The 14510-nt window shown below is 35.0% G+C and overlaps 1 protein-coding gene across 1 annotated transcript in view; it reads right to left on the bottom strand.

Annotated features, from left to right (window-relative positions):
* Positions 1-14510, bottom strand: part of LOC136874273 (inositol polyphosphate-4-phosphatase type I A) — a 264058-nt gene that overhangs the window by 233722 nt on the left and 15826 nt on the right. Inside the window, exon 3 of the mRNA XM_067147899.2 lies at positions 1206-1361. Within this exon, the coding sequence (XP_067004000.2) occupies positions 1206-1361 (156 nt within the window). The remainder of the gene's footprint in view (positions 1-1205; positions 1362-14510) is intronic.

Below are 14510 nucleotides of genomic sequence, written 5' to 3'. Positions count from 1 at the left end.
TGGAAAAATCCAAAGAAAAGCAGCTCAATTTGTTCTGGGTGATTTCCGACAAAAGAGTAGCGTTACAAATATGTTGCAAAGTTTGGGCTGGGAAGACTTGGGAGAAAGGAGAAGACCTGCTCGACTGAGTGGTATGTTATGATATAGATGTTGATTCCCATAGGGAACCTGAAATATTTGTCCTGAATGAGTAAATTTATAATACCAATATAAATGGCCCATTATTGGAAATTATAAATTTTCCAGCGACCTCATTTCTGGTTGCCAGCGTTTTGCCCCCCCCCCCATCCGTGTGCTAAGTTGGGCTCATCAGTTGGTACACGTACCAATAACGGACCATTTATATTGGTATTATAAATTTACTCATTCGGGACAAATATTTCAGGTTCCCTATGTGAATCAACATCTATATCATCTGATGGCCAAGCAGGCATCAATTTTTGGTAATGAGACAACGTCTCACATAGTGCATTGGCACTGCCGGTGGCTCCAAGTAGCCTACAAAGTGGCCTCCATGGTATGCACTAGCCATGTGTCTTGGTTGATGTGCTATGTAGCCCAACTTAGCATACGGTGGCGAAACGCTGACAACCAGGAATGAGTTAGCTGGAAAATTTATAATGTCCAATAATGTACCATTTATATTGAGTGGTATGTTCCAAGCTGTCAGTGGAGAGATGGCGTGGAATGACATTAGTACACAAATACGTTTGCCTGATGTCTATAAAAGTAGGAAAGATGACAATATGAAGATAAAGTTGGAATTCAATAGGACAAACTGGGGCAAATATAGGAAGGGGAGTTAGGGATTGGAATAACTTACCAAGGAAGATGTTCAATAAATCTCCAATTTCTTTGAAATCATTTAAGAAAAGGCTAGGAAAACAACAGATAAGGAATCCCCCACCTGGGTGACTGCCCTAAATGCAGATCAATAGTGATTGATTATAGTGACTGAGTTGTGATTGATATTGGGTATGACAGCATTTGAATCAATATACATATTAATTTCTCAAAAGACCTTTCTTTCAATAGAATCAAACATTACAGGCCTACATCCTAATGCTTGCCGAGTATCTCACAAAATTCATTCTACCATATGATATTCTCTTTAGTTGTTAACAAGTTACAGCCTTATATATATGTGATTTCAGCTAAATTATAAATCTCACATTGAACCAGAATTGTCCTTAGTGAATACTTACCTAAATGGAAGCCATACGGCCCCTCTCCAGTAGGAGAATCTACTTTAATGGAACATTGCTCAAGTATGATGACACCAAGTGGTTCAGACCACTGTTCTCGAGATTTGAAGTAGAAAAGCAGGTTTCCTCGTAGCCGACACCATCTCTCCAAACTGACTGTTTACATTCACGTGTAAGACATAGCTATTAGATACTGTACATATTACAACTTTGCACTCAGAAAACTTATTTTAGATGAATGTAATTTTTAAAAAAGCCAAGCAAAAATTAGATACAAAAGAGTAAGTTTAAAAAGAAACTATCCCTGTCTGCAACATGACACAGGAAAACAACCCACAAGTGATCTTTATGACTCAATGCCCACAATCTTTTCTGACCTTGAGAACACAAACAACTATTCCTGGCAATGGGTCAAGAAAAAATGCATGTTACATCACTCATTTAACAAGAAGGAAAAAACTAGAAGTTTTTTCCTTCCACATATGACAAGATGAAAGCTATTCTCAATTCTTCCCTTGGTATAGATGTATAACAGATAAATATACATTTTTTGAATGATCCTTTACTGTGATTATATGTTTCAAAATAGGTACTATTTCATTTGTATGTGGTGAACTATAAGTTGCTAAATAAATACAAAGTGATACAAGTGATAAAAGTGATGAGGGCAAGAGAATCTTCAATCAAATCAATTCAAAAGAGTTAGTAGGGTTTATAACAGAATACTGCAATAGAAGCATAACCAGCTGAGATTTAAATAATTAAAGTTAACAGTCTTATTTGATAAAGGATTATTCATTATTTTATTACTGATACATCATTTAAGAAGTTATAGATGATAAAATCTTGTCCTGTACATTGTATTACATGTAAAGAGACATTATACGGCAAGAGACTGTGTATTACCATCATCTTCTTCCTGGCACTTTCCTGTTTACCTGGGGTGGCACTTTATATTAACTGGCCCTGTTTTATGGCCAGATGCCTTTCCTGACAATAACCCTATGTGAAGCGATGTATTTACAGTACTATTGTTTTTTGCTGCTGTGATTTGTAGTGTGATGTGACATATTTACATGGAGATGTGTATAAGACAAACATCCAGCCCCTGAGCTACAGGAATTAATAAGCAACAGTTAAAAACCCATGCCTGGCAGGTAATCAAACCCAGAGCCCTTTGAACTAAAGGCTACTATGCTGACCATTCAGTCAAGGAGCTGGGCAGACTGTGCATTACAATGACTCTTATGTGGGGGCTAGTAAAACATAAGTTATTCATTATTTGAAATAAGACACCTTGACAGTATTTAATGGAAAGGATACAATAAAGCAACATTCAGGAAGACTACTATAATTTGAGGTGGTCGAGATTTTAACTTTCTTGTGGCGACGATGGGATAGGAAAGGCCTAGGAATGGGAAGGAAGCGGCCGTGGCCTTAATTAAGGTACAACCCCAGCATTTGCCTGGTGTGAAAATGGGAAACCACAGAAAACCATCTTCAGGGCTGCCGACAGTGGAATTCGAACCCACTATCTCCCGGATGCGAGCTCACAGCTGCGCGCTCCTAACCACACGGCCAACTCACCCAGTTAAAGACAGATCAAAAACATTTGTCTGACAAGTGGAGCACCTTTGAACCAAAAGCATATTCATCCAAATTTTTCATCACAATGATCGCTCTGTGATTTATTGTATTTCCTGATGATGTCTAGATATAGAAATACAGAAAACCAAGGGGAAGAAACCGAATTCCACTTCAGAAGTTTCAGCAAGTATTCTTAGGAATTAATTGTTGAACAAATGAAACCAATGTAAAAGTGTATCACACTCTTTTCACCCAAAAATAACCTTCATTTCCTAGAATATTCAGTGTGATACATATTAAATGATTGTTATTGCAATACAATTGTGAAGAGAAGCTAAAATGTAATACAACTTATGAATTAACATATACAGAAATATGACTGACAATGTGAGAATTTTTGAAAGTGAGTGAGAGAGAGAGCGAAGTGTTGGAAACTATATATTTTTTAAAATAAAGGCTCATTCAACTGATCTTGAAGGTACTGGTACTATATTAAGAAAACTAGAGCAATATTAGCAAACTTCTGTACATATTAATTCGATAAGTCTCAGAGAAAATAAATTAGGGTTTCAAGTATCATTAATTTTCATATGGTTATATTACTAGCCAAAAACATAAGTGAAATGATTAATGATAAAAATTACACTGACAAACTAGTACGAGAAAGCAGCATGCAGAATAATGTTAGTTCCAAGAGCAACACACAGCATGCAATGCCTTAATTTGCAAAAATATAATGTCTAAATGCAGACAAAACAGTAGACACCTCTGTTACCCCAATCTGTGTTAATTATCATTATTATCAATGGCATAGTAGGGTACCTTTCTTTGCTTTCATCAAGTTATATAATTTTTTTAAATCACGCAAATGCAATGGTTATTTTTCTCGTATATACAGATTGTTCAGTTTTCCTAATGATGCAGAAAGTTTACTAGTTGTTAAGGTCTTAAATAAAATACAATCTCTCTTCTAGGAATTATGCCTGATTGTATTAAATAGTATTTATCTCCCATTAAAACTCCCAAAACCAAACCCATTCTTTCAGCTGTTTCACAAATGTGATCATGCAATTACTTTTAAGAACATATTGTATTTACAATATAAATCACTACTCACATAAACTAAAAATAAACCTGTACATAATAATAATCTACATATATAGAATAAGAGTTTTGTCTGTACATTGCTCAGAATTTTAAAAGAATGGTATTTCTGTATCGGTCATGTCCACAGTAACAAGGAAATGCACTTTTTACTTTTCTGTAATTTCTGTCTGTCTGTCTATCTGTATGTATTTACACGCATCACGAGAAAACGGCTTAACGGAATTTAATGAAAATAGGTATGTAAAGTCAGGGGATGAACCACTACAATCTAGGCTATAAATTATTTTGTTCACGCTGAGTGAAATGGTAGTTTAAGGGAAGGCCTGAAATTTAATTCTCAAATATTTATATTATTAGTGGTCCTATCGATAAATATTACATAACTAAAGTTATGTAAAATTGAATTTCCTATCATTTATGTCTTAAACATTTTTTACCGTACTGGCTATGATAACAGAGATATTCGTGAATTTGTATTTTTGTTGCTAAGTCCATGTCAACGTCAAACCAAGAGAAAATGGGTGAACAGAATGTAATGAAAATCGGTATATAGAGTCGGGAAACAAGAAACTACTGTACGGTCTAAGCTATAAACAATTTTATTCTCCCTGGATGAAAGTGTAGTTTAGGGGAAGGCATCAAATATTTAATTTTTAAGTTCCTGTGTTATTGATCCTATCGAAAAGTACTACATAACAAAAGTTAGAGAGAATATAATTGCCGATCATTTATGTTTTATTCAGTTTTACCCTACCGACTATAATAAGAGTGGTATTTCGGAGTCGGAAGAAAACTAAATGTGAACACTTACAATATCGAAAGTTCTTAAAATTGATCAACAATAACATTATATTGACCATTGTTTGTTGTGATGTTCATTGTGTCTTATGCTGCCACTAAACTCCAATAGATGGGACTACTGCTGCGTATCAAGTATAACAGCCTGACTGAATATTGGCAGGAAACAGGAAATAGCTGGGGAGTTAGAAAACTTTCTTCTTTAGCATGCCTTTCCTCTGGTTCATACATTTCCTGATACTGCTGGTACGTAACATACTGGTTCATCATAGTATTCCAGCTATTCGATCCCTACTCTGACGCATTGTTTTGAATGAGCAGTCTAAGCTATCAACAATTTTATTCACCCTGGATGAAATTGTAGAATTCTGTGTACAATGTAGAATTCCGTAGCGTAGCATGGGCACAATAACAACAACAGAAAATAAACAGTTCTGTTGCTCGATAATATTGTGTGTGACTCTAGTTTGATGGTATGGATTAATGGAGTGAGTAAGGCAAATGAAAATCGGCAATACTTTGCTGGTGAGAGGAATGGTCACAATATGTATACAGGTAAATTTGAGTCTCTGATCACAGGGATCAATAGGTTGGGAGAAGATGATTGAACATATAGTGAGAAAGGCTTTCTAGGCTGAGCAAACTAGAGAACTAATTTGCGGGCAGTACAATGTGTGTGAGAGAGATATGGAAGTAATAAAAGGATTAAAATACAGGAAAGTAGAGGAGCTTGAAAATACTGCATATTGCTTAAAAAGAAAAGAGAATACATTACTATTAGTAAACACAAACTAATAATGACAGGAGAAACAAGCTGATTATCCAAAAGATCCTGACAGTAAAATACCTGCCAACTTTACAAAACCACAAATTAGAAGATTTTGATATGAAAATCAGGAAAAATCAAATTGGTCAAAACTGCTTATTCTACATGTCTTGCGCAATACAGGAGTACTGATGATGATTCTTGTTGTTTAAAGGGACCTAACATCTAAGGTCATCGGCCCAATACAGGAGTACTATGGCATATATTATAACTACCATCTCAAAACCCAACTGTTGCTATACGAGGCTACAAGACTAAAAAATACACATCTCTATTCTCTCACAGGAAGTATGTGAGCGAGATGATCGGTCTCTGATAAGCATTCCGAAAACTCATGTTCCACCACACATGAGAATCAGTCAAACACTTAGATGCCCTTATTTAGCAAATGCAAAGATTAATATATTGCATCATGCGCCTGAGCAATTATACAAAGCACAATGCTATTTTTATCAAGCGGGGCCGATGACCTTCGATGTTAGGCCCCTTTAAATAACAAGCATCATCATCATCATCATCATCATCATTTTTATCAAGTAATAAATTCAAATTCACCAGACTTGTCTCCAACTGGCTCCTAAAATCTCTAGAAAAGTCACTAGTCGCCATCTTTGAAATTTTTTCACTACATTACTAAAAAAGACTCCAAATCTATCAACTAGTCTCTAGAATTGACTAGACTGATGTGAACGAACACAAACACAGCACGCGAGAACGAGAGATTATTGGTACACGCGTCGCGATATACTGGTTTTAATAAACATCACACATTTGCACACATTTCTCGTATTAATAAATGTCGCTATTTCATTTGAAAGTGGCCAATGAGTGAAGGACCCCGGTCACTGGTGTACAAAGCTGAAATGGCAGGATTTGAAAACAAATGTCTGAAGTTCACCAAAAAATAGGCTAAAATCAGAAGAAGTAATGGAATAATCGGGAGGCGGGAAAAACTATCGAAAATGGGGAGACTACCACCTAAATCAGTAAAGTAAGAATGCAGTAAGAATTAGTAGAATATAATAAATCAAATTTTTAGAGAAGTAAATGACTACATGGGTTAACATAAGTCATGTGGAATGGATTGAGCATTTAAAGATCTATTAAGTAGTGAAGATGGCTGGATACCTTATAGACTGGGGTCCTGAGAGGATTAGAGTGTACTTGGTCAATGTTAGGTAAGGAAATTTCAATTCATGAAGTAAAAGAATTATTACAGAAAAGCCAGAAAGGAGCAATTTCAGGTGTATCTTATACATGTTGGAAAGAAAGTAAGAACAACTTTATTCTCAAGTGAGATGAAATGAAAGAATACAAATTCAATAAATTGTAAAAGGATTACTTTATTCGATACACTAAGTGATATATACATAGGAAACTTGGCAATGAGACTCATAAATTGTGCAGAGGGGTGTTCAGTCCTATTAAGACTCCAGTTAGGATTTAGAATGAGTATAAGAGGATTTAGAATGAGTATAAGATGATAAAATAGTAGAAAAACATTAATGAACAAAAAAAATTCAGAAACAAGGAGTCAAACTGTAATCAAACTGGAGAACGTTTTGATTTGGTGAGTAGGGAGGCTGTCGATTTTAGTTTCATTCAGATCAGAATACAATGAAGATGATTAGAGCAACTGTTATGTTCTGAACACTCTACTAAATATATTTATTCAGTACTTAACATTATTTTATTTGGGCATATATTTAATGCACAGTATGGCGTATCTCTTCATTACAATGAAAAGTTCCAATGAGAAGAACAGCTGTTCTATCCAGAGAGTATACATCTCTGTGTCGTTACCCTGATGTTACAGCACACTCAATGTATTTTTAAAAATACAATACAGCAACCAAAATATATATTCAGAATTTTAAGGCTTTATCAAAGAAAAACAGTGGTAATAATGAATTGTGAATACGAGTCTTATTCTTTATTAATGACATCTTATAAGAAAAACATTTTGAGGAAAGAGAGTGGATCTTTCAATTCCATGTATTTGGTATCAGATAATTCTAAGGATAGCATATCAGAATCCAATGAAACATTGAAAAGAATGTTGCAAGTTGGACAGAGCAAAAATATTAGACAGAATAAGAATGATGCATTATTGGGCGAGAGATTTATGCATGGAAAGGCAAACTGTTTATGAAAATGGTCTACTGTATAAAATATACAGATAAACATACAATCAGGACAGGGTGTTTTTTTAAATATAACTAGGAATTCTGTAAATTAAAAACCAAACAATGATAAAAAGGACTGCAACAATAACTGACAGGAGTGAGCAGGATAATTTAGTGGTCAGTGGGGGTATACAAGTATAAAGTTGTAAAAAAATAAAACATAGAATACCAGAGCATTTTATGCAATAAGACCTGAAAGGGGTACAACTCATAAATGTCTGTGAAAATATAACAAAAATCAGAAAAATATGTGAATAAGGATTATATACATATATTGTACCAGGAACGCGCGGTACATGCAGTATTTTTTAAGGAACATCATCATTTAATTATTACACGCGCTCAGAACTATCAGCTCGATATGTTTACGTGTAGCAGAGCTGTGTATGACGTAGGCGCAGGAATGAGGTAGACTACCCGCCCAACTCCTCAACTCGCCACGCAGCACAAACTACTGTTCTAGAACAAGGTCAAATATTCTCGATCTTTCGATCCAGAAAATTTTCAAAACTCCCTTAATAATAATAATCATATCGCCTTGGGAGATACGTCATCTTGTAGGGAATTACAAGAACGTCTCATCTACAAAGTCTCAAGAAAATCCACCGAGGGATTTTCGCGTAATTCCACTTACAAATAATCACGATGTCTAATGACGTATCAGCCACAAGTATATAAAAGACGAGGCCTCCAGACAGTGGATACACAGTCATCGCTGGGAGCTCTGACCTGTCAGGCTCACCACATAACATTGTCATATTGTTCGTCAAGGTGCTGTTTAAAAGTCTACCACCCATACTGTTCGAGTGGACTTGGTTCTGAGAATCTTTAAGATATTCTGATAAGTAGTTGAACTTAGACTCTACACCATTAAGTGTTGTAAATGTGAATTATTTTCCAAGTGATACGAATAGACATAATTTTGTTAACTGTGGCGTTTATATTAGTATTTCTTTAGTGAAGTGTGACCGATTACATTGCTATGCAAAGGTGATCTTTGAAGTGTTTGAAATATTTCACCTTAATAACATAAGTGTTGCCATCTTGTGCAATTCAACGCTCAAGTGTTTCAGAACAGGTGATTAATTTTGCGATCAATAAACTGTGTTTAAAGTGAGCGATATTCGAACTCACACTTGTAAATAATTATTTCCAACTTTATTTCCAAAGACTCTCTGAGCTAAGAGTGAATAACAATTTATTATTTCATCGCTATCAGCAGTGTCCTACGGATAAACTCTTGAATAGCCATTTCTTAGAGGTCAAATGCGATAATATTACTCTTTGTGGAAAGTAACCACAGCCTGTGCTACAAGTGAGCGATGTTTATTTCATTATTTTCAGTGGCAAACAAATATGAACTGTGATTTATTGAATCAGTGCTATCCGCCACGAGTGAACTATATTTAATTTCATTATTTTCCGTGATAAATAACCATGAACTGTTATCTATTTCATCAACCCATTACAAGTTAACGATATTTAATTTCATTATATCAGTGGTCAATAACCATGAACTGTGAAATCCTTTCATTTCTTAAATCAATGCTATCCGCATTTTCAACTTCTCAAGTGACATTTAATATCCTCTGCAAGTGTCGAATGAAGTTGAGGCATGCTTCAAATTTTCCTGTTTTGCGCCTACGTTAAAGTCGGTCTTTGGTGCCAAGTGATTCTGAAAGTGTCGGGGGACTGTACAAAAGTGGACACTTGTATAAGTAAAATCGTGAGTGATTACCCCGTATCCGGATCGTCGTAGAACTTCGAGAGCTTCTAGATCTTCAGGTTCGAGGCACGGGTTCGATTCCAATACTGGTGAACGGACTTATGAGTATAAGTTCAATTCCATGGTGACAAGGGGATCCTGGAGAACGAGTTCGATTCTATGGTGGTGAGAGGACCCGGGAGTATGAGGTTGCCTGGAGAACCATTCTAGAAGGTGATTTGGGAGATGACAAGTTACAGCACCAAGGTGATATAAATCCAACATGCCATAAGATTGAATAAACTTTCTTTTAAAAGAAAAAATTTTCTTCTTGTAGATAGGACCTCTCCTCCTGTCCAAGTCCTAGCTAAAATAACTAGAATTTGCCCTGAGAACTTTATTTCATGCTTCTTAAATTATCAGTTTTACCGGTACAATATACATATACGGAAAATTGAGAAATAACTTGAACTTGAACTCTCCTTGCAAGCCAGGGAGAACAGCAAAATTAGATAATATCATTAACCCGCTTAGTGCCAGAGTCACTGTGAGCGATCATCACAAAATGTACGAAACTTACCAGCGTCGCTCCAAGGCGCATCATTTCTTTATTCTTTCAATGGCTTCTAGACCGAAAATGGCACCAAATCTTGACATGACCATTAAAGAGCATTCAAGCTAGCATGTTCTGACAACATTTTTTTGAATTTTGTCTATCGATAATCTCAAGTGATATCTGAAGTTCCTTGACTTGTTTACGAGCAACTTGTAAAAGCATGGCGTCGAAGTGTAAGAAAAGTCGTATAAGAGATGAGGAAATTAAAGAACAAATGAGTCCAGAATCTGTTGTGGAGCCTGTGACGGACTGAGGCAAAACTGGCACTTGATTCGTCACCAAGTTCGGAATCACTGTCACGAAGCCCAAGAGGTCACCACTTGACTCGTCAGTCATTAGCTACAAATCTGTTCATTTTCATTATCATCAATTAACTGTGTTTACTTGTGTGATTGCCATGGTTGGTGTATTTTTTCAATATGCTAGATTTTAGAATTTCTGATTTTTGGCACCCCTGTATCTAATTTTAGAACAAACAAAATGCATTTCTTTGTTCTTGTATTATGTATGTGTGCTCTCCAGTGTTCATTTTTACTCTGCTTGCAAGCACGTGGTAATAGGAATAATCAAATTTTTCAACTTTTATTTTCCTGAATAAATTATTTTAATTAATTAATTAATAAGGTGAGTAATAAATTTGATAAAGATCTGAAAGGTATCCCAAACTCAGATGACTATATTTTGCACTCTCTGATTAAGTTTCGCTTTCATATCTTTAAAATCAGAGGAGTTACATTCTTTTGCCTCAAAGCCTACATTTTCCATTAAAACAGCCTGGCACTTTTAAATCGCACCTTCACATTTTTGCCTAGCACTAAAAAGGATATACGGGAAAATATTATTAAGTTACTCTTTGCGGTGCATCTTGTGATACATTCTGGACAGAATCACAACTCTCAGTAATAAGATCACATATAAACCTAATATAACTATAAAACTATATGTGAGAGCAAAACTAGTCTTGCAGTTTACAAAAGACATGGATAGAATTTAATGTATATATTTCTAGTGCTCAAGGAAGAGTCAAAATTACCCTCATATACAAGTCTATTCAAACAGTAGCTCCATTATAGAGGGCTGAACATTCTATTCTATCATGAATCTATCATGAAATATTGTCAAACAATAAAATCCTTATTCCAAAGTACATAAAAATCTTTACATCCACTTAATCCCTATTTACAAGTAGATAAAAGTATACCAAATCAAGGAAACTTAAAACAAGGTCTGCAAACAAATCACCGAGTCATGAATGTCTACAATATAATGTAGTTTGTGGCAAAACAAACAGTACTGAATTTACAGACATGCTCTGGACATCAAGATATGTCATCATAACATACAATAAATATCTAACTGCATTGGTACAGCATGTAGTTAAAATATCCACCCTTCCATCTCACAGATTGTTCATAACGGTCCTATAGATTGTCAAACACATTGATAAAGACAGGTTGCCATTAGGACAAAGAAAAAAGAAGACTGAATCTTCCCTCGTAATTTGGGGCAAGCTGAAAGAATCCGTTTTCCGATCAGATGCCTCACCTAAGGATGTTCCCGAATTACGAGAGAAGATACAGTCAACCTGTGTTCGTCACCACGTTCTACAATTTACAGGACCGTTATGAACAACCACAAGATATAAATTTCCTGGTTTCTGTATTGACAGCTAACTTAGTTGTATAACAATTTGTTATAAAGTTTCCCTCCTATTCAATATAGTGAAGTGTTTTGACACTTAAGATTTAAAATCTATACTGGTTTCAGCCCTAATTTTGGTCATCTTCAATAGAAAATACTATTAAAACATGGTAATAATTAAAACCAATTAAAATTATGTTGAGGAATAATATGTGCGACCGACATATTGTACAGTACACTATTCTTATCTTGAAGATTGAGTTCATGTCCCAAATGGATAATAGTAAATTGAAAGGTTACAATTGTAAAATTCATTATGGTTGCACTAGGGTAGTAAATCCTCTTGTCTTGAGTAATCTGTGACTTGTATAAAGATGTGGCTAGCTGCCAATAAGGTATTGAAACAACAATAAAAACTGCAGAGTTAGAAATGCCAGCGAAAGAAAAGAAAAACCAAATTCATTTGTTGGAAAAGAGAAGAAAAAGGTGGAGTGTTGAGTTAAACAGGAAAAGAACGAACTGACCGCTAGCTGACCAGTCGAATGGCGTGCTCTTTAACATGGACTAGTGCAAACTAAGTTGTCTGTTTGGTGCAGAGAACTGGAGCTCCTGATGCGAGGGGCAAGGAAGGAGGGGCCTGGGGGTGGGGTGGGTGGGGGGGATGGGGGTAGGTAGGTAAAGGAACTAAAGATGGGGAAGGTAGAACCCTCATTTGTTGGGGGTCGTGGACATGTGTTGTTGGGCTTGTGTTCACAAAAAAGACAGCCCGTTTTAGAGCTGAAACATGTACAGATTTTAAATCTTAAGTGTCAAAACACTTTACTGTATTTAACAGGAGGAAAGCTTTGCAATAAATTGTTATACACAACTATGTTATGAACAATACGTGACAGTGCACATTTTTAACACATGCTGTAGTGATGCAGATGCACTTGTACACACTATCACTTTGCAAGTTATAATGATGTATCTTCACGTTCAGGCCATGTTTGTAATTTCCAAATTGTTTGTTTTACCACATACTGTACAGTATAATGTAGAGGTCACAATTCCAAAGTTGGTAACTACAGTTGTAATTAACAGAAAATTTGAGGTGAGTCAATATTTTGAGTTTAAGCCCCTTAAATTTAGTCAAATAATTCAAAATTATGAAGCACACTTCAGTACTGCCAGCAGAAAAATTCTGTACAATCCACATATTACAAGTGTTAAATAAATTGAAACACTGTAATTTATTAGTTCCTCTTTCATGAAATGAGAAAGAATGAACTAAATCAAAAACAAAAAAAGTAAGTTTAATGGTAATTATAAAACAGAACTAATTAATGAATTTTGTATAAAGTTACCATAATATTAAGAAAATCCGCAACGCATTATGAATTTCTTCTCTCGATATCACATAGTGATTCTCTCTAATCAATGCACAATTTGTGTGGTCTATTACTATTAATTAATAATGCTGATTGGGATCAAGCCATAGTTCTTTTCAAAAACCTACCAGTATTTTCAAACTGCAACAGCTGTTGGACCATGACTTGTATAAGTATAGGTGATACGTCCAATCATTTTTATATATACATATAAAAGCAAATTAATCACCTTAAATTAAACTAAATTTGTACAAGATTAAAATTAATTTGAATTACTGTAATAACCCAAACAACGTTATAATCACAGATAAAGAAACTTGGTGATTATTATAACCTTTTACTAATTATAATGTAATAATTCTGTCATAAAATAGCTAAAGCTTAGGAAGGAAAAAAAATAAAAGATTGTCTGCAAATTAGGTAGAATAATGTCAAACATAATTCCTCAGTGTAATTATTTTAAACTACAGCAGAAGACAGTACCCTAGTATGCCAATGATTTCAATACCTTCAATAAATATTTAATTAGTGAGTCTGATCTGAAAATCCAATAAGAGTGCTAATGATTATTTACTGGTGCTTATTATTGAAAGTACCTTTGCTTGTTCCACTATAGCAGCTCAGTTCTCGGAGACTCTTAGATCTTTTCCCTCTTTTGCTGTCTTTCCCTGGAAAGTTTACAAGACCCAAGAATCTAGTGTTTTTTAATAATCATTAAAATGTCTTCCTTATTTTCCAGGGGCATGTGAGATCAGGAGTACCATAGCATTCGACCAACCAAGATGGTTTCTGCCATCACCATGTTACATAACATGAAGATATTTGTCTGTTGAGAAGTGGAGGTAGTCAGCCTAAGAGGCTTATAGTTACATTCACTAGGTATTTTCAACCAAGGGCAGAAAAACAAACAGATGAAAATTACTAGTAATGAAAGAAATAACATGAAAACGTTAGGTAATATATGAATTAAGAGAAAAAATGGTCTGAAACTGTTTAAAGAAGATAAGGAAAATGTAAAAAATGGCATTAAAATTTCTCTTACTTTAAACAAGGGAAATGAAATTAATTTTACAAAATCTTAACATGTAGATTTATAATGCTCTCCTGAAGACCTGTTGTAATAACATAACTAGCAGAGGGATAGATCAAACACACATTTCACACATTTAAATTCAGGCAAGAGCATTTGTCTACATCTGGAAGTAAAACATTAGGCATGCTCCTAATACCCACAGGCGCATGGCATAGCACACATAAGGGATGGATCATGCCATCACTATCGATTAAATATTTTAAAGCCATACAAATCAACTGCAACATATACAGTACACTGAGGAAGGAAAAGAGGGAACATGGGAGAATCAAGACAGTTAAACCCTCAAAGCAATGTTCATAAATGCATTACAGACAATGAATTATGAAAACTTTTTTTAAAATTATGGAAATCGAAGAATTTTTTTAATCACTCC

The sequence above is a fragment of the Anabrus simplex genome, chromosome 5, assembly GCF_040414725.1.
Source record: "Anabrus simplex isolate iqAnaSimp1 chromosome 5, ASM4041472v1, whole genome shotgun sequence".
Classification (NCBI taxonomy): domain Eukaryota; kingdom Metazoa; phylum Arthropoda; class Insecta; order Orthoptera; family Tettigoniidae; genus Anabrus; species Anabrus simplex.
This window is presented reverse-complemented; position numbering and strand designations above follow the sequence as displayed.